The 22,052-nt window shown below is 34.4% G+C and overlaps 2 protein-coding genes and 1 long non-coding RNA gene across 7 annotated transcripts; all 3 read right to left on the reverse strand.

Moving 5' to 3' along the window:
* Positions 1 to 6,028: 6,028 nt before the first annotated feature.
* Positions 6,029 to 6,724, reverse strand: LOC141673812 (uncharacterized). Its single transcript, XM_074480548.1, has one exon. It carries the CDS (start codon positions 6,722 to 6,724, stop codon positions 6,029 to 6,031), a length of 696 nt encoding a protein of 231 aa, XP_074336649.1.
* Positions 6,725 to 8,329: 1,605 nt separating this feature from the next.
* Positions 8,330 to 14,159, reverse strand: LOC141672593 (B3 domain-containing transcription factor VRN1-like). 3 transcript variants are annotated; one of them, XM_074479231.1, is made up of 8 exons: positions 13,709 to 14,159; positions 13,518 to 13,572; positions 10,465 to 10,532; positions 9,928 to 10,339; positions 9,690 to 9,817; positions 9,250 to 9,508; positions 8,940 to 9,073; positions 8,330 to 8,823 (listed from the first exon to the last, which is right to left on the reverse strand). In XM_074479231.1, the coding sequence occupies exons 3-8, from the start codon at positions 10,528 to 10,530 to the stop codon at positions 8,572 to 8,574; spliced, it is 1,251 nt and encodes a 416-aa protein (XP_074335332.1). In that variant the 5' UTR covers positions 10,531 to 10,532; positions 13,518 to 13,572; positions 13,709 to 14,159; the 3' UTR covers positions 8,330 to 8,571. The 3 variants fall into 3 exon arrangements, with proteins under 3 accessions (XP_074335332.1, XP_074335333.1, XP_074335330.1); XM_074479232.1 differs by having other exon boundaries at positions 9,250 to 9,283; positions 10,465 to 10,562; XM_074479229.1 differs by having other exon boundaries at positions 10,465 to 10,562.
* A 1,025-nt stretch (positions 14,160 to 15,184) lies between these two features.
* Positions 15,185 to 21,212, reverse strand: LOC141671423 (uncharacterized). 3 transcript variants are annotated; one of them, XR_012555133.1, is made up of 3 exons: positions 17,749 to 19,602; positions 16,995 to 17,147; positions 15,185 to 15,766 (listed from the first exon to the last, which is right to left on the reverse strand). It is a non-coding gene; the product is annotated as an uncharacterized LOC141671423 (long non-coding RNA). The 3 variants fall into 3 exon arrangements; XR_012555134.1 differs by lacking the exons at positions 16,995 to 17,147; positions 17,749 to 19,602 and adding an exon at positions 19,617 to 21,212; XR_012555132.1 differs by lacking the exon at positions 16,995 to 17,147.
* Positions 21,213 to 22,052: the final 840 nt, after the last annotated feature.

Raw genomic sequence — 22,052 nt, forward strand, 5'->3', positions numbered from 1 at the left:
CGGGCAGCGTTCCCTTTGTTTATCGGACTACCCGTCGAAACATCATCAACGTCAATAACAACAAATCACAACCCAGTCACCACAACCAATATTCATAGATTCCCAAGCACCAATTTAATACTATTATTAATTATCATTCGCACTTTTCATTTAATTCACATTTTATTTTCATTTACTAATTTAGGACTCAGAATATGATCATCATGGTCCACCGTTGACTCACCGAAGTTCATCATCAACGGCGGTAAAATTTACGAGTACCCGATTAATTTTGGGTTTCCAACATAAATTCCACCGATTATTTTAAAATTTACTTCGCACGAATAATTAATTTTAATATCACGAATAGCAATCATAATTTCCTGCAATTTAATAAAATAATAAGAATTAAATTTGAATTAACTGAACCAACACAGCCAACAAAATAACAGTAACACAACCACACGCACACGCGGCGCGTGCAGCAGCATACCAACACAACCCGCCGCAACACCTCTCACCGAAAACGGAAAAAAAAGGAGGCGGTGACCGGAAAGATAAAAGGGCAGCACAGGAACAACAATTAATTACACACACGTATACATACATGTATATATATGCATTTAATAACAGGAAGGAACCAAAGCAACCGAACAGCCGCCATTCACCGGAAAACAAACCGGAAAATGAACACGACGGTAAAACGGGGAACAGGGGAGGAGAGTGCAGAAGAACAACAAGGGAAAAACAAGAAGAAAAAGAGAATAGAGAGAGGAGAGATCAGAGATCAGAGAGATCAGAGAGATTAAGAGAGATTGAGAGATTAAATTATGAGTAAATAAAATCAAATCGGTTTATTTAGGAAATACCGCCACGAGGCAATGAACAAGATACGTGTCAATTTCTTTTTATAGAAATTTGACACGTGTCCTGCTATATCAATCTGTTCCAATAATTCGTGATTTATCGAACCCAGTTGCCCATAGAATAAATTCGGATAATTATCAAAATAACATTAAAATTTTCTAAAAATCCCAAAACTAATAAAATAAAATTTTCATAATTTTTAAAACATTTTTGAAATGCAACTCATATCCGCGTTTGATAATTAATAAACCGAGCTGCACTTAAAACAAATTCCGAAAATCACGAAAATAGTCTTAAAATGTTATAAATATCCCGAAGTAAATAAAAATGTAACTTTTGGAATTTTAAAACAATTTCTAAAACGCAACTTGTACCCGCTTTTATCAATAACACGAAACAACGAGCGCGTGAAATTAATCCTGAAAATTTCCAAAATAATTTTAAAATTCCCGAAATATTCCCAACTTAAATAAATATGAGTTTCATAATATTTGAGGAATTTTAGAATTAAATATGGATTTTACCATTAAACATACTCAGAAAATCATTTAAAGATAAATAATTAATGAAATATTGATTTCTCAATTTTATAAAATCCTAAAAATAATTATTGTAATTATAAAATCATAAAAATAATTTTTGAAACATTCCCAATATTTATGCAAATAAATTTGCACCAAATCCACTTTTGAAAATGAAAACAATCCAATACGACTCCATAATTAATCACACGAACAACCCGGTATATTATAAATTACACCTATATAATAATCAATCAACACAAAGCGGTCAAAACCAATACACATATTTTATTTAATAATTTCCGTAATAATCACATATTTAAATAATTCAAAAACACACGAGTCGTTATATCCTTCCCCCCCTTAAAAGGATTCTGTCCTCAAAATCTGGTCTAACTAATTAAGTGAGGATATTTGTCAAGTATATCTGACTCAAATTTCTAAGTAGACCCTTCTACTCGAAGATTCAAACGTACTCATAATAGGTATGCACTCATTTCCAAGGACTTGCCTTTAACGATCAAGAATTTGGATTGATCACTATATGCAGAACAACTTAGACCAGAGCCCCATTGGCTTCTGATCAATTACTTAATTTAAACCCAATACTTATCACTTTAATATTGACAAGTAAAATACATTAGGTATGCACACTGGTGTGACGGTCATATCATTTATGAACAACTTTATCTATATTTATCAATACCTCGAATTGTTCACTAATTTTAGGACTTATCTTGTCCCTTCTACTTAGACTCATCCAGTTTCTTATAAGACGACACTTTTACTAACACTACTGGTCTTATTTCTATATTCATATTCTTCCTCAATATAATTTCGCCTTCTTTCTTTGTCTACCCCGAGCTGCTTCAATCAATATCATTACGCTCTTGGTGTGCTGATCTAACTTAGAATTTGACAACTTTCTTTCTCCCACTTTATTTTAATAGAAATGGGGACCTATACTTGTATTCACATGAAGCTTGGTAAAGTGGCATTTCAAAGCTGACATCGCTGATAAATGATCATTCCAGTGTTTCCTTAAAACTTCACCTCTCAACATATTTTACCTTTCCTGAATCACTTTCGTACCTTGACTCTCTATTCAAGGATGATAGGCGGTACTCATTTTTAACCTGGTTTCCAAACATTTAAACATCTCTTACTCTTTCCAATTCGTTTACTAACTCCTCGGTGGTCTTATTTACATCCAATCCTTTCTGTCGATATAAGGCATCTGTTACCATACAGCTTTGTTTAGGTAGTTGTTAATGGATTAATTCAGAATCTTTTGTTAACCTTAGTCAAAATTTTAGTCTTGAAGACTCAACGTATAGTTGCTTTCCTTCTGATCTTCGGAGAAAATCTTTGGGCATTCCATGCAGGCTTTCTTATTCTTTGAATAACTGAGGATGTTATCAATAAATTCAATTTGCTTACCCAAGTACTCCTTATACACCACGTTCCTTAATTCCTTGTAGCCACTTGATACACTTGTCATTTCACATAATATCATCAGAGCTTGCAATGCTCTGAACTCACTTTGATCGTAATCTCTGATTTTTTTTCAGGTCAGATCTTAAGTTAATTCTCAATACATAACACACTTCTTAAATTGGGTCTCATAAGTAATCAATTCTTTATAGGGTCTTCTTCTTATTCATTGTTTTGTTAGACTCCCGATAATCAGTACATACTTTTATACTTTCATTCCTTTTTCTCCCTTAAAATCATTGATACACTTCATGATTTGTTTCTTGTAAAACCACTTCCTGGGTCTGCCTTATCTACTAGGCCTCCAATATTTCACTTTAATTCTTTGGCATGTCTAACACTTCCCAATCTGTTCTGAAATTCCCTTCTTATATCTGGTTATCACTATTTTTCTTTAAGTTTCTATATATCTTGGCATTTCTTCAATAGATTAAATACTCGATATTGTGAATTCCCTATGGGATCTCGTTCCTTAATTCTTCTGCTTATAGCGTCCAAGTGCTGGAGGAGAATCTGGGGATATCATGATCATTCTCCTGGGCGCATGAATTTCCTCTCACAACTGCTAACATCGTGATCCGTTATCTTCTTTTGACATCTTCTTATCTTCCCTTAACAACTTCGACTGAAAGGTCATACTATTCATCCTTGCTCCAGTTTGGATTATAAACTCTGATTCCCAATTTCAACTTCTAAAATTCCATAGAAATTCTTTCGGTATAGTCTCTATGTTCGTTATTGCTTTCCTCTATCTTTGCATTTCCTCGTGAATATATATTTCAACCTCTTATAGCCCGTATAGATCTTACACCTTTCTCCATACATATTATGTTTCCCAAATCTTTCAAAACGAATATTATTACTGTTATTCCCAAATTATAGGTAGGATACTTCTGCTCATAAGGTTTCGGTTGTCTGGATGCATATACAATAACCCTATTGTGCTGCATCAACACACATCCTATTCCCTAAGGAGAAGCATCACTATCAACTACCAAACCTCCTTGATACTTTTAAATTGATAAAACAGGTGCTGAAACCATTCTTTCATTTAACTCCGCAAAACTTTCCCTTCATCCTTCTCCATTTCACAAAACTTCTTGCTTTTCCTGGTTAGCTTCGTCCAAGATATTGCAACTTTCACGAAATCCTGCACCAATTTCCAATAGTAACCGACCCATAATAAAACTTCTTACTTTTGTTGGTGTTTCTGGTCTCTTTTCATTCATAGTAATTTTAACTTCTGCTGAATCTCTTTTGATCTTCTCTCCATTGACTATCTTTGCTAAGAACTATATTTCATACAACTTCTTTCTTCTCCAACTTCCCAGTCATCATTAATCGCTTTGCATGCTCCTCCATTAACTTTAAGTATCACAACTATAGCTTACTCGGATATTCCTTAAAGGTATTGTCCATCCAGTTCAAATATTGCTAGTATATTGGTTAATATAGATGACAAAATGAGAACAGTACTTAGTTCTGAAAATTATCCTTGATACATTCATAGGTTTAGTCTTCAATTGGTGAAATATCAAATCTTAAATCAGTCTTATAAAAGTACTTTGCTTCCTTCGTTTGATCAAACAAATCATTGGGTCAAGGTAACAGATACTTGTTCTTGATAGTAAACTTGTTGAGCTCTTGCTAGTCGACGCATAATCACATACTTCCATATTTCTTATTAACATTTAATACCGGTGCACCTTATGGGGTACCCTAGGTCTAATCGCTTCTTCTTCTAGTATTTCTTGCATTCACTTTGCTAACTTCTTCACTTTAACTGGCGCCATTCTGTGCGGGGCCTTGGACACTGGCTTCATTTCAGGTGCCAAATCAGTCACGAACTCAATTTCTATATCCGAAGGAAACGTTGATAACTCATACAAAAATATATCTTGAAACTCCTTGATTACTATAAAATCTTCAAACTTTGTTTACTTCCGACTTTTATGTATTCCATAATCACCATAATGCTCATATCTTGATCACTGTAATCATTATTAACAAATTCGTTACCTTCTTTCATCTTCTGAACCTCCTCACCTTCTCATTTGGCATCCTCAGAATTATCTTTTCATCCCGACGGTCTGTCTGGACATCACGCTTTAGTAGTCATTGGAAGGTTTTAATTGTTCGTTCAAATTGTGTTTTTATGTGTTGTGCAAAGTTGGAGAAAACTGAGAAAACTTGAGATTTATTTGAGATGGAAAAAGACCATAAGAAATTGGTAAGATCATCCAAAAACAAAATATAATATCTATGACCCTCTGAACTTACAATGGGAGATGTCCATAAATCGCTATGGATGATGTCAAAAGGTTGTGAAGTACAAGAGGTAGAAGTGTAAAAAGGTAATCTAATACTTTTGCCGAGAACACAAGATTGGAAAACATTATTCATAGATTTATTAAAGTCAATTGAACCAGAATTTTTTAAGGAATGCAAAGGAGATTGTCCCGGATGTCCAAGACGTTGGTGCCAGAGTTGTGAAGAAATAGCAGCAAAGGCCGAGGATTGTGATGAGCCTGACCCGAGCACGAGAGGGTAAAGATCACCGCTGCTGTTGCACCGGAGGATAGGGGTCCGGGTCTTGTAATTATTCACAAAAAACTAAAGGGGTCAAATTCAACGGACACAGAGTTGTCAGTTGTAAATCTACGAACCGAGATTAAATTTTTAAGTAATTTAGGGGCGTAGAGCACATTTTTAAGGACAAAGGGTGGGAAGGGTTTGGGAAGATATTTTGTGCCTTGTCCAAGAACCGGTATGGAGTCACCATTACCAACGACAATATTTTGTAAAGTGCAATTATTAAAGAAGGAATGAAAATCACCTTGCTCGTTTGTCATGGTGGTAGTTGCTCCGGTGTCCATGTAGAGAGTGGGATCGGACTGCTTTAGAGACATGGTGTAGAGAGCTTGCTCGATATCTGTTGGAGTGTAAGCAGCCTGATATTCCTGATTTGGTCGGGAGCCAAGTAGACCTTGTGTGCTTTGTTGGGCCTGATTTGACCGGGCTGAAGTGGTGGGGTACGGGCAAGGTGGACTGGGCCAACTGAACTGCTGAGCCTGTTGTGCATGAGGAACTGTTCGAGGTTGCATCCAGGGCGAAGGCGGGTATGATTGCTGCCAGAAGGGACCCTGATTGTTGTAGAAGGAGAATCGTCAATGACCAGCAAAGTTACGTCCACGACCTCGACCTCTGAAGCGACCACGACCCCTGCTGCGTTCGTAAGTAAAATCAGGCCGATTATCATACGGGAGCTGTCGTGATGTACCTGTTGCAAGGGCTGTCCCGGCGTTTTTAGAGGCGTGGAGTGCCTGCTCCGCCTTCCGACTCTCAACTTGAACCAATTTCGAACGGGCGGTATAGAAAGAGGGGAGGGGCTCTTGTTGTTGAAGGATTGTGGCTATACCCTCATATTGCTCGTTCAACCCAGCAATTAGTTGCAATACCAACCTGTCATTATCTACCGGTGTATTGACGTTGGCAAGTTGGTCAGCCAACACTTTTAATTCTTGACAATATGCAGAAACGTTGGGAAATCCATCCCAACGGGTATTAGAGAACTTGTGAAGAAGATGAATGGCACGTGAACTTTTGTTGTCTTGAAAGATGTTTTGTATAGCAATCCAGGCAGCGTACGCAGTTGAATTAGGTTTGAGAATGGTGTGAAGGAGGACAATGGCGTCCAGGCGATCCCACTCATCATCGGGTTTGGGTGGCTGTGATTCTTTGTTAGAGGGAGATGTGACTGGTTTGGGAGTATCAGGCATGGGGGAGAGGTGGTCATGGACCAAGAAGGCTCTGCAATGGATTTTAAACAACTCAGACCAGGAAGCGTACTGGCCTGATTCCATTTCTAAGGTTATTGGGATAAAACTCTTTATATTGGACACTGTTGTAGCAGGGTGGAGTTGGTTTTTGGAAGTCATATCTTGGTGGTGAAAAGAAGAAGAAGAGTGGAAGGAGAGGAATTAGGTTAGAGGACTTTGCTCTGATACCATAAAAGATGTAATAGGCTCCTTGCCCTCTTCACATTCATTCATTTGTATAAATAGTTACCAGCCTATTCACATTATGGATATAATATAATTGAATGCCTACAAATCTGCTAGATGATGATACTGATTCCCTAATTATAGGCTTAGAAATATACATCAAATATATGCGTCTATTACGAACTTACATATTATTAGAAGGTGTTACGCATTTGAGAATGTCACACATACATATTTTGAACTCGTATATTACATTATCACCATCCCTTACAATTGTATAGATGATATGCATCTATAACGTGAATTTATATGTGACTTTCAGCTTTGTCTTCCGACTTGTGCTAAATTTCTGTATTGTTGGTTTCTGTTTCTAGTAGTCTGCAAACTCGTGCAGATACAACTTTATAAGTTATTGCCAAATCATTTTACATATGAAAGAACAAAACGGAAAGGTCTTAGATTTACTTTGCAGATTGCTTGATCTATTAGACGTGCACAGGCCAAATGACAGGGGCAATGCAGCTTGGATGCTAATTGTCAAAAAACATGAGGTTTGCAACTGTTCTTTTCAATTTTTTTTTGCAGCTTTAGTTTGTGTAACGATCGTAAATGTAATCAATTTTTCATATAATTTTCCTTATTCCCTAGATAATATTATAATTGGCACCATTGTTTACTACCTGAACTTAGGCTTCCACTTGATGAGTGCATCAACAAAGGGGGAATTTTATTGTCATGGTGTTGTTCTTGACTATAACAGTGAACGTAGTTTAATTTGAAGTTTGGGCTATGTGAATTGTAAAATGCATTTTAGGGAAATTTTGAATGGGATGGTGAAAGTAAACATATTTGGTAGTGGCTGGTCCAGGGAGATTTAGACATGAACACAATATCTCAAATTCCAGGTATGCCTGGACACCTTGTTAAGCAGAGGTGTTGTCGTAAAAGGTGTGGTGGTATGAAACACCTATCACAATATCTCTGATGGGGTTGCATGCTTTGATGAAATTCTTCAAACCAAATATGTAAAAGGAAGTTTATTATATTCCAAGAATGTTTCCAGCTGAGTTTTTCCACTTTCTGGTAAAAATATGTAAGGCGTTTGTTTTAGTAAGAATTATTATTTGAAAAATATCCTAGTCTTGTTTCTTTCCTTTTCCTTTTTTAATGTACTTCTCATGCATAAATATACTTCAGATATTGAGAATTTGAGATCCAAGGTTGAACTAATGCGATATGAAGCTGATTTGTGGAACGTGTTTAGTGGGAGACTCATAGTGGCCGAGGGAAGCTCAAAGAGATCCAGATGATTATCATGATAGTTCTGTTCAGTGTTCACTGAAATAGAATTTGATAACATGTCTGACATATTTGGGAAACAGATTACTAAACTATAACCAGGAAGTATACAGAGAAGGGGTGCTCATCATTATATCATTCAATTACCAAATAGACAAGTCGCTCATTCTCATATCATTCAAGCTTCCGCTTACCAATCCATTCTGAACAATTAGTTCTCATGCATGATAGGTTCAATCAAAAACAACATCATCCAATTACACAGTAGAAACAACATGAACACCAACAACGATCACTATTCACTTAGTACATATATTGTTGATTCATGAAGCTAGGAAGAGTGGAAAAATATTGGAAGCCACAACTATCACTAAGACTAGTTACCACCAGGAGAACATCTGTTGGAATTAAAGTTTAACTCCAGATTTAACTCGAAAAATGACAACCCTAAATAACCTCTCCTTAACCAACTCAAATCCACAAATGTCACCTACAGCCAGATTATTTTCTTTTGCAAAATTCTTCCAACCAGCACTGAATTTGGCACACTTCTTGTTAATGTAGCACTTAACTTTCCAAACTTCTCCATCTGGAAGTTTAAGGTTAACCTTGCAACTGTCCTTGGTTATGTGTCTGCTTATAAAATCCACCGGCACAGTCTGCAAAGGCCAGAGGTAAAATGGAAATTTGAAACATAATTACAAAATAATTAATGGACAAGGAAAAGCAACATAATTCCTATTCAAAAACAGCTTAGAATAGTTGAAATCCTTACTATTGATCCACCATACAAATAAGAGTATTTAACTTCCACAGTGAAGTTGGGGTGTTTTGGTTTGAAGGCCTTGACTGATTCAAGCACTCTAGCTTTGTCAACTTCACTTCTGGGCAGTTTTTCAATTTCTGCATCTGAAAAAGAAAATGATCATTAAATAATGAATCAGGAGAAAAAACACAACTATTAACAGATTCACTAAGATGATCCTTAAGGGAAGAAGCAAATGGTAATATACACAACAAAAAAGTGATGGAACCCCAAGTACTCAGATTACAAATAACGTATAATGTATAAAAATTTAACTAACCGTTTGCATCATTTGCAGCTCGATGTATGATGACCTGAAACCATTTTTTAGAGAGGTTGATGAGCTCGAAGACACAAACATCACCTACGCTGAGGGAATTATCTCGTGCAAATATAGTCCATCCACGACTAATTCTACACTGACCACATTTTATATTTAAATTACAATAAACAACCCAAGATTCTTCTGCAAAGTGTAGGATAAGTTGGTCATTGGTCTTCCAGTTTTTATGAGCTTCTTTGAAGTTCTTCGGTATGTACTGAAAAAAAGAGAGGATAGTTTCCAAGAGTTTTTAAACTTGAATACTTCAATATATGACAACTTAAATTTAGAATACATATCTTAAAGCAATTTGTAAATTTCAAAACAATTTGCATACTTTTTACTTTCAGTGAGGCTACTCAGTTGAAGATTCAAATATGTACATTTTTGCAACTTACCACATTAGGCCATCCTCCGCCTACAAGATGTGATTCTTTCATCACGTGAATGAAGAACGGGTTCTTTGATTGAAAAGCATTAGCCAAAGCAAGTGCTCTATATTTGGCTACTTCATTTCCCGTTTTTTCTGTAAAACCAACATCTGTATATGTCAGTTTTTTCATTTTCTAGCTAACTGTATATTTAAATTTTCATTGTGTACATAATAAAAAGACACCACTCACAGAAGATATATACCTTTCTCTTGTCTCGGTTTTGAGGATGCTTTTGAACTAGGAGCTTTAGTCCTTGTCTTCTTACAAGGCCTGAGTACATTGTCAGAAGACTCAGAACTGCTAAAATCATCAATCTCAAGAACTCTTTTCTTCTCTGGAGTTGATTTAACAAAGTTGACTGGATAATCTATCTCCAGTGCACTTGGTTCAAATATAGATACTCGAAAATTGGAATCTCCATTGTATTTAAATACTAGCAGATAACCAAAACATATTGAATAAAATTTTGCGAATTCTGGCCAACCATTTTGCAGCCAAACCTCCCCTTTGTGTCTTTTTAACTCAACTAACCATTGTGAACCACTTGGTGTAGTCAAGGATACACTATCCTTTAGGTTCTTTCCAAAAATTGTTACAAACTTTTTAGGAAATAGCTGCAAGGGATAAAATTTGAAATATATCATGCGTTGCATTAACATTTACACGAGGAGGAAACAGATCATGCAAATACAGATATGTAACCAGTGTTCAAGCTCCAAGAGTTTAAATAACTTCTTACAAGTTTATTATGGGAGCCAACATCAGTGAGTATAATCTTGAAAAAGCTGTTTGATTTCCCCGGCATATCTGAACCAGATAAAGAGATCATCAGCTCAACTGCAGGAAAAGAAGAAATTGTTATTTAGAATCAAAGATATACCAAAATATAGTTTGTATAATATCTCATGTGATCAAAATTCTAAAAATCAAATATTTGGGATGTGGTGATAATTAATAACAATATGAACATATAATGTGCATAGAAGACTACAGGCACGAAGTATATTTTGTATCGTGTGCAAAGACATGAGTTGCTTATGAAGTTGGTTATATATGTGGTCGATAATATGGAGAACATTGTGTACTGTTTGAGCATACCTTAAATCTAAATCCTCCACTTGACACTAATTACAAATGGCGATTTACTGATATTTTATTAAAATTTCTAGACTATTATCTCTGTTCTCCGATTTCTATCATATTATAACCTTATGTAAGTTATTTTATCGTGTATAACACGTCGACCAATCTTACAGTTTATGTAAATAGAATTATAATCTACCTAGTGAGAATGTGATTAAGAACTTTCTTCAAGTGATTAAACTCATTCATGGTTCATAAGATGAATACTGAGAAAATAAGTAAAGATTAAAAAGTGATTATATATAGTCCTTCCAGGCAGATACTAATTAAGCAACTGATTGTTGTCCCAACAAAAATACAGCAATTTAATCAACAATCAAGTCAAGACTTGATACTCCGTTACACTGAAACTCTATATTCTACAATCACATAAAACTTGTGGAATTTCTATTGAAATTTTATATTTTAAGTTAGATATTTAAATATGGTTCATGAATTTTAGGTATGTATGCAAGTCCTCAAAGTTTATGATACTTTTATTGTCAAACTGTTGTTCTTGACTGTAACTTATCTGATTTCCAAAGATGGGCTTGAGAAAATAATAAAACCGGTGTTAGATTAAGGAAACATGGTTATGATATAATCCTTATTGTAAAATTTAGCGGAATTACTTGCCGAAAGAAGAATTAAAAAGCGGAATTCTTGGGTCGGCCACACTCCTCCACTATAGGCTACTTATATAAATCCTGTTTCCATAAACTGAAAGAAAAGAGGATTCTCAGAGAGAATGATACCAGAAAGATAACAAGTCCTAAATAAATAGTCATAAAAGCTTCATTCAAGTCCCTAGTGATGCATTCTCAACTCTATGTAGGTATTAGCATTGCTAACAATGGTAATGTAGGTTAAATTGAAGTTTGGCCTATTTAGATGTCTTTTAGGGAAATTATGAATGGGTTGGTGAAAGTGAACATACTGGATGGTCCAGGGTGATTTAGGAATGAGCAAATCATCCCAGGTATGCCAAGACACCTCGTTAAGCAGAGGTATGTCATAGAAGTGCATTGTATATTAAGTATCAAGTGCGCAAAGACATGAGCTGCTTATGAAGTTGGTTCCGTACAGGGTTGAAAATATGCAGAGCATTGTGTACTGTTTGAGCATACCTTAAATAAAACTCACCCCTTCGACAAAGTTTACTGATATTTATAAAAAAACTCTAAACTAGTATCTCTGTTCTTTGATTTTCTATCATATTCTCACCTTACGAAAGTTATTTTCTCGCGTACAACACATCTACCAATCTTATATTTTATGTAAATGGAATTGCAATGTACTTCGTGAGAATGTGATTAAGAACTTTCTTTAAGTAATCGAAACTCGTTCATGGTTCATAAGATGAATATTGACAAAATGAGTAGAGATTAAAGGTAATCAAGTGATTATATATAGTCCTTTCAAGCAGATACTAATTAAGAAAGTGATTGCAGTCCAACAAAATATAGCAACTTAATCTACAATCAGGTCAATACTTCATACCCCATTACCACTGAAACTCCATATTCTACAATCACAAAAAAACTTGTGGAATTTCTATTTTAGTTAAATATTTAAATATGGTTCATGAATTTTAGGTATGTATTACAGTAAAATAAAGTTTGCGATGCTTTTATTGTCAAAATGTTTTTCTTGAGTACTGTAGCTTGTCTGATTTCCAAAGATGGGCTTGAGAAAAATAAAATCAGTGTCAGATTTAGGTAACATTGGTAATGATTTGATCCTTACTGTAATGAATTTAGCATAATTCCTTGGCAAAAGAAGAAAAAAAACGGATTTCTTGGGTCGGGCACACTCATCCTAATTAGATTACGTTTTCATGAACAGACAGGAAAGAGAATTCTCAGAGAGAAAGATACCAGCGAGATAACAGGTTCTAATTAAATATTCATAAAAGCTTCAGTCCAAGTCCCAAGAGATGCATTTCTCAACTATAAGCAGGTACTAGGATTCCAAACGATGGTAATGTAGGTTAAATTGAAGTTTGGCACGTTTAAAATTTTTAGGAAAATTCTGAATGGTTTGGTCAAAGTGAACATACTGGATGGTGCAGGGAAATTTAGGAAATGAACAAATCATCCCAGGTATATCATAGTCGGGTCTGATGTGCAAAACCCGTGCATAAACTCTGTAGAAAGTCTGGTTGTATGAAACAGTATCCTCATTTCATATGTGTATTTTCAACTTTAACTGCCTGGTGGTAGTGCAATAACAGAAAGGAGACAGTAATGGATCATTACTAACCCTGGTCTCTAGCAAAAACAACATAACTAACTACTAGCTTTACAAAATGTCATTTAGGGGAATTCTTAATGGGCTGATCTGTAAGTTTACAAAAGTTGAATGGTAAATTTACAAAATATGATAAAAATCAGGTATTAAGGTGATAATTTGCCAACTCAAAACTCAAAAGTCAGTTTGTGCACCAAAACAAGAATATAAGCAGTGTAGTCAAATATAAAACTATAGACAGATCAGTAGTCTACTTGTTCTAAGTTGTAAGAAATCAAGCTACACAGATACTAATAATAAAAAAAAAGAAAAAAAAATACAAGTCATGAATAAAAAAATAGAATTATAGAGAACAAAACAAAAGATAGGGTTGAAATCAGTACAAGAAAATTACAAAATCACTGAGTTGAGTTGACTCACTGTTTGTAGATGGTAGTATGATGCTTGTTAATGGCTCTGCAAGATGAACCTGAAGCTGCAAGTAAGAAGAACAGTGAAACAGGAGCTAGAAAGACACACACACACACAAAAAAAAAGAGAGAGAGAGACTATAATGCAGTAGCATATTTGTAATAATACTGCAGAGATGGACAACAGGACCAAGAACATACCTGTAAGATATTTTTGGTTAGAGGAGGAAGAGGGTTTTGATTTCAGGTAGTGTTGCTTCAAAAGAAACCAAGATACTCTATGCTGGGATGCTTGATAGAAATTGATGAGTTAGTTAGTGTGTGTTGTGTGAGGTTGGTGACACTATTCAATGCCTGCCTTCATATTTTTTACATCCTAATGGATTGGCAACTGCTGTATACTGTATTAAATTTTAACGCATGCATCAACTGTGAAATGAACGTACATATTCTTCTTTTTAATAAGTATCATGTCCTGCGCATCACATCAGGATCTGGGTTAACATTTTACACCTACGGTAATAAAGGGCCTAGTGATAGCCCTAGCGCCTTGTAGGGTTTGTTTCGTTTCCTTTACATATGATTTCAATGCATTCATGTTCATATTTATTTAAATTTATCAAATCAGATTTATATCGGATTAATTCTTGATATTTTGATGGTGCAATTTTGAGAACTATATAAATATATGTATATTTTTAAAATATATTTCACAAATTAGAATAATGAAGCATATAAGAAGTTAATTTATTTGATTGTGTATTTAACCTAAATTACATATAAAAATTCTAAGTATATAATTTTATAATTTTTTTTGCAAAGAGAGAATGTAATTTTATATAGTTCATACCCGATTTTTGTCGGATTGAATGTGACAAAGTTCATATTGATTTCGTAATGAATCTTAATCTGACCCCCGACCCGACCGACCCGAAAAGGGTTCCAAAATTGTGACACGAACCCGACCTAAAAGGTACTCGAGTAAATCGAAACTAACCTGTTTGTCCCAAAATAATCCGATAGAATAAATCAATGAAAAAATAAAAAAAGTTTAATTTGCGACATTACAAAAATAAAATGTGAGGCATTAACTTAATAATTGAAATGTAGTAAAACAAAATATTACAAATGTTTTATAAATAAAAACCATTATATATATATATATAATTTAAATAAACATGTTAGGTTCGAGTATTTCGGGTCTAACCCGAAAAGATCCATTTTTTTGATAAATTTTTACCAAACCTGAACCCAAAGTCAAAAACCCTAACTCTAATTCGTACTTTTACGGGTTGGGTCCGTGTAGGGTTCGAGTCATGTTTGATTTTACCAACCCCGGAGACCACACCATATGTATTTGACCAGCCTAGTTTCCATGATGGGTACCTGAATTTTAGTCTCTATTTCAATCCAAGTTTCAAAGATAATTGTATTTACTACATACAGATAAATTACTATGACCCATCCTATTAGAATGAAAGGTAAAGGAAAAATGACCATCTTTGATTAACTACTTTGAAAAAGTTAAAATGCGTATGGACTAGGGGCAGATAATGTTGTTGATGCTAAAATTGTTGACTCGAATGGAAATATTCTTGACAGGCAATCCATGGGAGAAGATCTTTTTTCAGCTATTAGCTGAAGTGCTGGAGGAATTTAGGGAATTAGAAATTCATGGAAAATTAAACTTGCTCGTGTTCCATCAATTGTCACCATTTTTACAGTTTCTAAGACCTTGGAACAAGACGGGGATAATAATCCTCCATAAATGGCAAAAGATTGCACATAAGATTGATGAAGATCTCTTCCATGTCACTGTGCAAACAACTGCTGTAAACCAAAATGGTAAAAATATCAAGACTGTAACAAGCTCTTATCAAGCCCTGTTGGAAAAACTGAAGAACTATTCAATATTATGTCAGACTATTTTACCGAACTGGGATTGAAGAAGAAAGGCTGCATTGCGATGAGCTGGTTAGAATCAGTGCTTTATCTTGCCGGATGTCCGAGAACAACTCCAACTGAAGTGTATTACTACAAGCAAAGCCTTTGTTCAAGTATTACTTTATAGCCAAATCCGATTTTGTCAAAGAGCTCATACCTGAAACTGCTCTCGAAGGACTATTCGCAAGGCTTCTAAAAGAGTTTTCCCGTCGTGATATTCAGTCCTTACGGCGGAATCATGAGCAAGATTTCTGAATCCAAAATCCCTTTCCCTCACAGAAAAGACTACATATATAGTATTCAGTACCTAACAGCCTGCAATGATACAAATAAGAAATCGTCAACAAACCACATTAATTGGATTCGAGATGTGTACAAATACATGGCAACTTATGTTTCAAAGTCCCCAAGAGTAAGATCTGCATATGTAAATTTATAGAGATCTTGATTTAGGTAATGAACAAATATAGGAACACAAGTTTTGTGGAGCAAGTGTATGGGGTAAGAAATATTTTAAAGAAAATTTGAAAAGATTGGTTCAAAGTAAATACCAAGGTTGATCCAGATAACTTCTTTAGGCATGAGCAGAGCATCCCACCGTTATCAGAAAGAAAATACTAGTACTACTATACTAGTTATACTGGCTTTGATTGTTACACTAAAGTACTCAACTATCTTCCCATTGTTATATTTAAAGGAGTGTGTACACATGTTTATTTCCTTGCTTTACTTGTTCCATTTCCATCAAGTGTACTGTGTACATGTGTGCGTTTGAAACTAGTTTATCCTACAGATTATAGATTGGTGATTCGGGTGAATTGTACTAGTATATATAATGATCTCCAACTCAAAAGTAGAGTTTTTAAAGTGATAGAGTTTGTAGTGAAACCTAATAGCAGCAGAAAAGTCATGTAGAATTTTAACCAATGATGTGTAATAACATAATTCCTGGATCTACATTTGAAGTCCACATTATAATAATCAAGTTCCACCTAATATCTTAAATTATAACTGATCATTATTATAGAGAATGTCATTGGAACAAAAAAACTTTTGGATTCTCTATAATTTACAAAATCATTATTATCTATAATATACTATTTGAAACGGGACATGGATATTTAGTCGGTTGATTGATGTCGGTTAAATATATTAGATTTTAAGCCGGATAATTGAGAACAATATTCTCTATTCCTATAGGTTCAAGGTCCGAACCCCTTACAGTTAAACATTTGTATTATCTATTATTTAGCCTACTCTAACAGTTCATGTCGGAATCCTATCAACAACATACTGTAGCTAAACATTTATATTATTTATTTCATTCTACAAGGATCATGCAATATAACAAAATATAAATAATAATAAAACAAATATCAAAATCTTCAAAGGTTTTTCACTATGATATATAACCAACCGTTATAGAAAACATCATTGGTAACACGGAGATATAACTAAGAATATACTCCGCTAAATATAGTCAAAGGTTTGTCACTATGACATTATCATTTCTTACTCAGATTTAGTCCTCGTATCTCCTCACCTAAACAAGAAGTAAAGAATGAACTTCATGATTCTCTCCTAGAATGTGACGATCGTTCATGTTGAAAACAAATTTCTCAACTTTGACAGTTCTAAGATTGGTCAATAACTTGCATATAGGACTGCACATTTATAGTAAGTCAACCTGTTTGCACTGCCGAAAAGAATATCATAATAATGAAGTAAATCCGGTTGCAGAGGAAAAAATATCACTTTTAAACCAGAGGAGAAGTAACAAGTAAATGTATCTGCACTCAACACCCCAACAACACAAGGGACAAAAAATTGGTAGGAAGTATAAACCGTATATAAATACAACAAAAGAATAAAAACTTGAGAAACAATTGAAGACTAAATAGGCTCATAAACTTTGCATACAAATATCCAAACAGTCGCAATTTGGGTAGGCAAAAAGGCTCTACTAGGCATGGGATGTTACAAAGTTAAAAACAGTATATATAATCTTATAATCTATAATTATAGAAGTCAATGACTATTAGAGTAAGCTAAAGCTGAAGATAACCTATGCATCATTAGCCAAAGACCAAGGCTGAACATAAACTATGCAGAGTAAGTAGTAAAGTAAATAATAGGTTTACTGCTTTTAAATTTCAAAGTCAACTATTACCGGACTAAATAGTATAATGATAAAAACAGACTCTTCACTACATCCTTGCGCTAACATCTAAAGATTTTTTGTACTACAATTTGCAAAACATTTCACAAAGAGAGAAAGTCATCAAGATTTCACAAACCTTGTATATATAAGAGCAGTTCGTGAGACATCAACCAATATAGGAAACTTAAAATGGCATTTTCAATCTTTCACCATTCCAATTCTTGCTATCCTGTTCTTAGTCTCAATTTTAAGAGCGCTTCAACTCCAACTATTCAAGAAAGTTCCTATCAGTGTATATCAAAAAATTCAAATGCCTATATTCCATTGTCCCCAACATTTTACACAGCCGATAACTCTGCATTTACATACATCCATTCTGGCTTCTACAGCACAAAACTGTAGGTTCACTCTACCTTCTATTTCGAAACTTCGGCTTATTTTCTTATCACTGAAAATATCACACATCAAACCTCTATAATTTTCTTAAACGCGCTTGAAATCCGGCTACGAATATGGAGTGGAGACCATGACCATGAAGGCATATCTTAAAAACAAGGCAACCTTTCTTGTTCTTGACCTATCAAGACTCAAATCTATCATAGTCGATATGTAGACAATTCTTCTTGGACTGAAGCTGGTACAACCACCAGTAAAGTCTACTATATAATCGCCGCGTCTAAAATATATGGCTACCCAGCTGGCCTTTGCAAGGATTGGAGGGCACATTGTGGGGGGTGCATATGGTCATTTGATGAGGAAATATGGCCTTGGAGCAGACAATGTTGTCAATGCTCAGTTAATTTATGCAAATGGAATATTTCTTTATGTGTTGGAACATTAGAAGAGGCGGTGCACGGGATACAATACAAGATTAGAAGCTCTCATTGAAGGTAGATCTCCATTCACGAGTTACTTGACTTACTTCAAAGTAACCTCTGATTTTGTACGGAAACCAATCACAAGAACAGGAGTTGAAGGAATATTAAGACAGTTACTTCATTATATAATCTGGACTCCATATAAAGGAATGATGGATAAAACTTCAGAATCACAAATCCCTTTCCCTCGTAGAAAAGGAAATAGGTTTATGATTCAGTATGTAACAAGCTGGACCACTGAAGATAAAGATTTGAAAGCAAAACACCTTGGTTGGATTCATAACCTTAACATCTGTATCGAAAGATGTCTCCAGATCTCCAAGAGCAGCATATGCAATCACAGAGATCTTGATTTATGAATGAACAAGGATCAACAAGTTTTTTACAAGCAAGCTAATGGGATAAACATTAGCTAGAGTAAAGAGCAAGACTGGTTCACATAACTTTTTCTACCATGAACAAAGCATACCAAGATCTTAGTAGAAATTATAAGGGAATACATCTCAATATTTAAAATTATATCTTGAACTAATGTAGAAGGATACGAAACAAGGATAAATAACCATCTCTGCAAAGAACTAGTGAAGTCACATATAACTCCTCCGTTTATGGAACAGTGATCAATTCAAATATTCACCTGTGTCCCCTAATAAAATATTACAAGAGTTTATATAGATTACCTACTACCAAGTAATAACCTAATAAAGAGAAAATTAAAAGCTTATCTGTATCTACTACCATAACTAATTAAAGGAAACAAATACTTTAATTACTTTAGTAGCATAATCTGGATGTTTCTAACTATATAATATAATTATTAATAACAAAACATACTTGACCCTTAAATCAAAATAATAAAGCAATTAGCAACTAATTTAATTATACTATGCTCCGCATCACTTATTCAACACTTACCTTCAGTTACATTTATTAGTATCAGTGAAAGTTTGCAGTGGCAAATGCAGAAAAAATTCATCAAGGCACTTGAATAAATAGTGAATTAAAGGGTATGTGACAGTACTAAAAACTGAATTATATTTTAATTTTTTTACGACAATATTTTTATTTTTTCTTGAAAAGGATTTGTTACAACGTAATATAAAAAATTTAAGAAACTAGGTCAAACCAGATTGGCTGCCTCCGCCCCTTTCCCCATGTGCATAAGCCCGAGCAAGTTTGTGCCCTTCGCTTTTGTTAAGTGTGCTTATTATTTAATTAGCAAACTTATATCAGCTGAATATATCTAGTCATCCTCAAACCAAACTTTACAAGATACATGCTCAAATTACTACGAAGATGTCATAAACACAGTAAACTTTAATCCCTAGTCTGAGTTCAGTGGTGTAAGGGAACATTAAATTGTTGTAGAGTGATCCCCAACTTAACACCTTTTCAAATCCTTTACCAATCAAAATGTTCATCAACTAGTCTCAGCCACCCAACGTGTTTTATTTTTTATTTAAACTGTATATGAATACGTTTGGCTCGTGCAAAGCATGAGGCTAAATATTTGGAAAAAGAACAAATTATTTTATATTAAAAAGTTATTAATATATAAGTTATTATATGTTGATATTAAAAATTACTTGAAACCAAAGATCTCTTGTATGGGTATAGTGAACCAGTTGTAGCCCAAAAGAATTTCGAAATAATGCAAAAAAAGACGACAATTTCAAATCTGAACAAGCATAAAGTGTTTAAGCCAGAAGCCAGAAGAAGATAAGGCAAAAAACAAAATTATTGTACTAACAAACTTGTATACAGGTATTGGAAAAGTTTGCAATAGAGAGTTAAAGCAAATCCAATTATGGTGCTAAAATATGTATAGCCTATTGCTATATTTTGAAACCAAAAAGTGAATTTTGATGTTATAATAGAACTTGTGCTCCAATTTATATATTTAAAATGGCACCAAACATAACCAAAAAAGGCTATATTTCAATTATCTAACCTCAAAATGCCAAATATGTTTGTCATTATTACTTTATTAATTCATTTGCCTTAGCACGGTTGGATAACTCAAGTGATTGAGAGTTTATCCTCTGTCGTCTCAGGTCCTGGGTTCGATCATCGCTCACCCGAGAATTTAGGAGACATTTGTAAAGCTATAAGTCATATTTGTAAAAAAAAAATCATTAGCCGACTTGCATGCTTATGAGTCAATTATAGCAACATTTATATTTGGTGCTATATTTAATACCAATGATGCATTTCACTACTTTGCATCCATAAAAACCATACTCCAATGGAGCACTGAACATGGATGCAAAATAGCAACCATAGTTACTCCGATTCGCCGGAATAGGCGGCCGTACCCGTGTCGATACGACACGACACGGGACACGACACGGGATACGCGTCGGATTCGTGTGTGTGAAATTGGATCCTTCTTCCCCGGAAAAAATTTGCAGGTAGCTGGAGAAAGTTGTGTGTTTATCAGTGGTAAAAAGCTCCCTGTATACATGTTTGCACATATTAGTTTCATCAGATCTGATGAAATAGAAACGGAAAATTGAGCGGATCGTCGGTGGAAAAAGGAGAAGAAAAAGTCGATGTAGATAAAGGAGAAGGGAGGAGACAAAGTCAAAAATGTTTTTGGTTTCACGTGGTGTCACGTGATGTAGGCAGATATGTATGTATATACAGCACTAATAAAAAAAATGAACCTGGACAGAATGTTGTCTACATTCATTTATTTGTATTACTATTTTTTTAAAAGCACTGAGCCAGCTGGATGCCTATCTTTAAAAAATGACAAACACGGACAAGTTACTTCTCCTATTCAAATTTTAATAAGCCAACACGCTATATATTTTATTAATTCACAAAATTAATTAATATTTTACTTAATTTATATATTTATACATATATATATATATATATATTTTTAAATTAAAAAATACCGTGTCCCCATACCCGTGTCCAAAATTTGGACGGTGTCCCTGTGTCCTAAATTTTTCAGAAAAACGAATCCGACACTCGGATATGTGTCGTATCCGACTCTTCGCACCCGAGTTGGAGTAACTTAGATAGCCGGTACTAAATATAAAACCAACTATAAATGTTATTATAATTGCCACATAAGAATGCAAGTGGGTAGATAGTGGGTAGATGGAGAGAAATGGATATTTGGTGACAAACAATATTGTGTGTTTAAAGATAGATAGTTGAAATATGGCTTTATTTGGAAATGTTTGGTGTCAGTTTAAAACTATCCTGGAGCACAAGTTCTATTTCAACATCAAAATCCACTTTTTAATTTCAAAATATAGCAATAGCTATACGTATTTTAGCAACACCATTGGACTTGGTCCTGGTAAAAAAACAGACAGTAATGGATCACGTATTGATCGACTTAAAAGTAAAAGGACAAACTATTAAATTCTTGCCAATCCCAAATCTCTAATTCTTGCACTGGAATATAATCGTAATCTACTCGCTGACACTGAGTCATATTTACAAGTTATCAAGAACGTTTACTAGTAAAGTCTCCATATGCTTACTGATTTGCGTGTTATGTACATACATAATATCATTTCTATCATCATATGATCAAACAATT

The sequence above is a fragment of the Apium graveolens genome, chromosome 7, assembly GCF_009905375.1.
Source record: "Apium graveolens cultivar Ventura chromosome 7, ASM990537v1, whole genome shotgun sequence".
NCBI classification, from domain to species: domain Eukaryota; kingdom Viridiplantae; phylum Streptophyta; class Magnoliopsida; order Apiales; family Apiaceae; genus Apium; species Apium graveolens.

Excerpts from the sequence above, each read along its gene's own strand:
- LOC141673812 (XM_074480548.1), bottom strand. The coding sequence starts at position 6,724 with ATGGAATCAGGCCAGTACGCTTCCTGGTCTGAGTTGTTTAAAATCCAT.
- LOC141672593 (XM_074479229.1), bottom strand. The coding sequence starts at position 10,554 with ATGATCTCTTTATCTGGTTCAGATATGCCGGGGAAATCAAACAGCTTT. Across the intron at positions 9,074-9,249 it reads AGCTGCAAATGATGCAAACG|ATGCAGAAATTGAAAAACTG; the intron begins GTTAGTTAAATT and ends TTTCTTTTTCAG. Across the intron at positions 8,824-8,939 it reads ATTTGTATGGTGGATCAATA|ACTGTGCCGGTGGATTTTAT; the intron begins GTAAGGATTTCA and ends TGGCCTTTGCAG.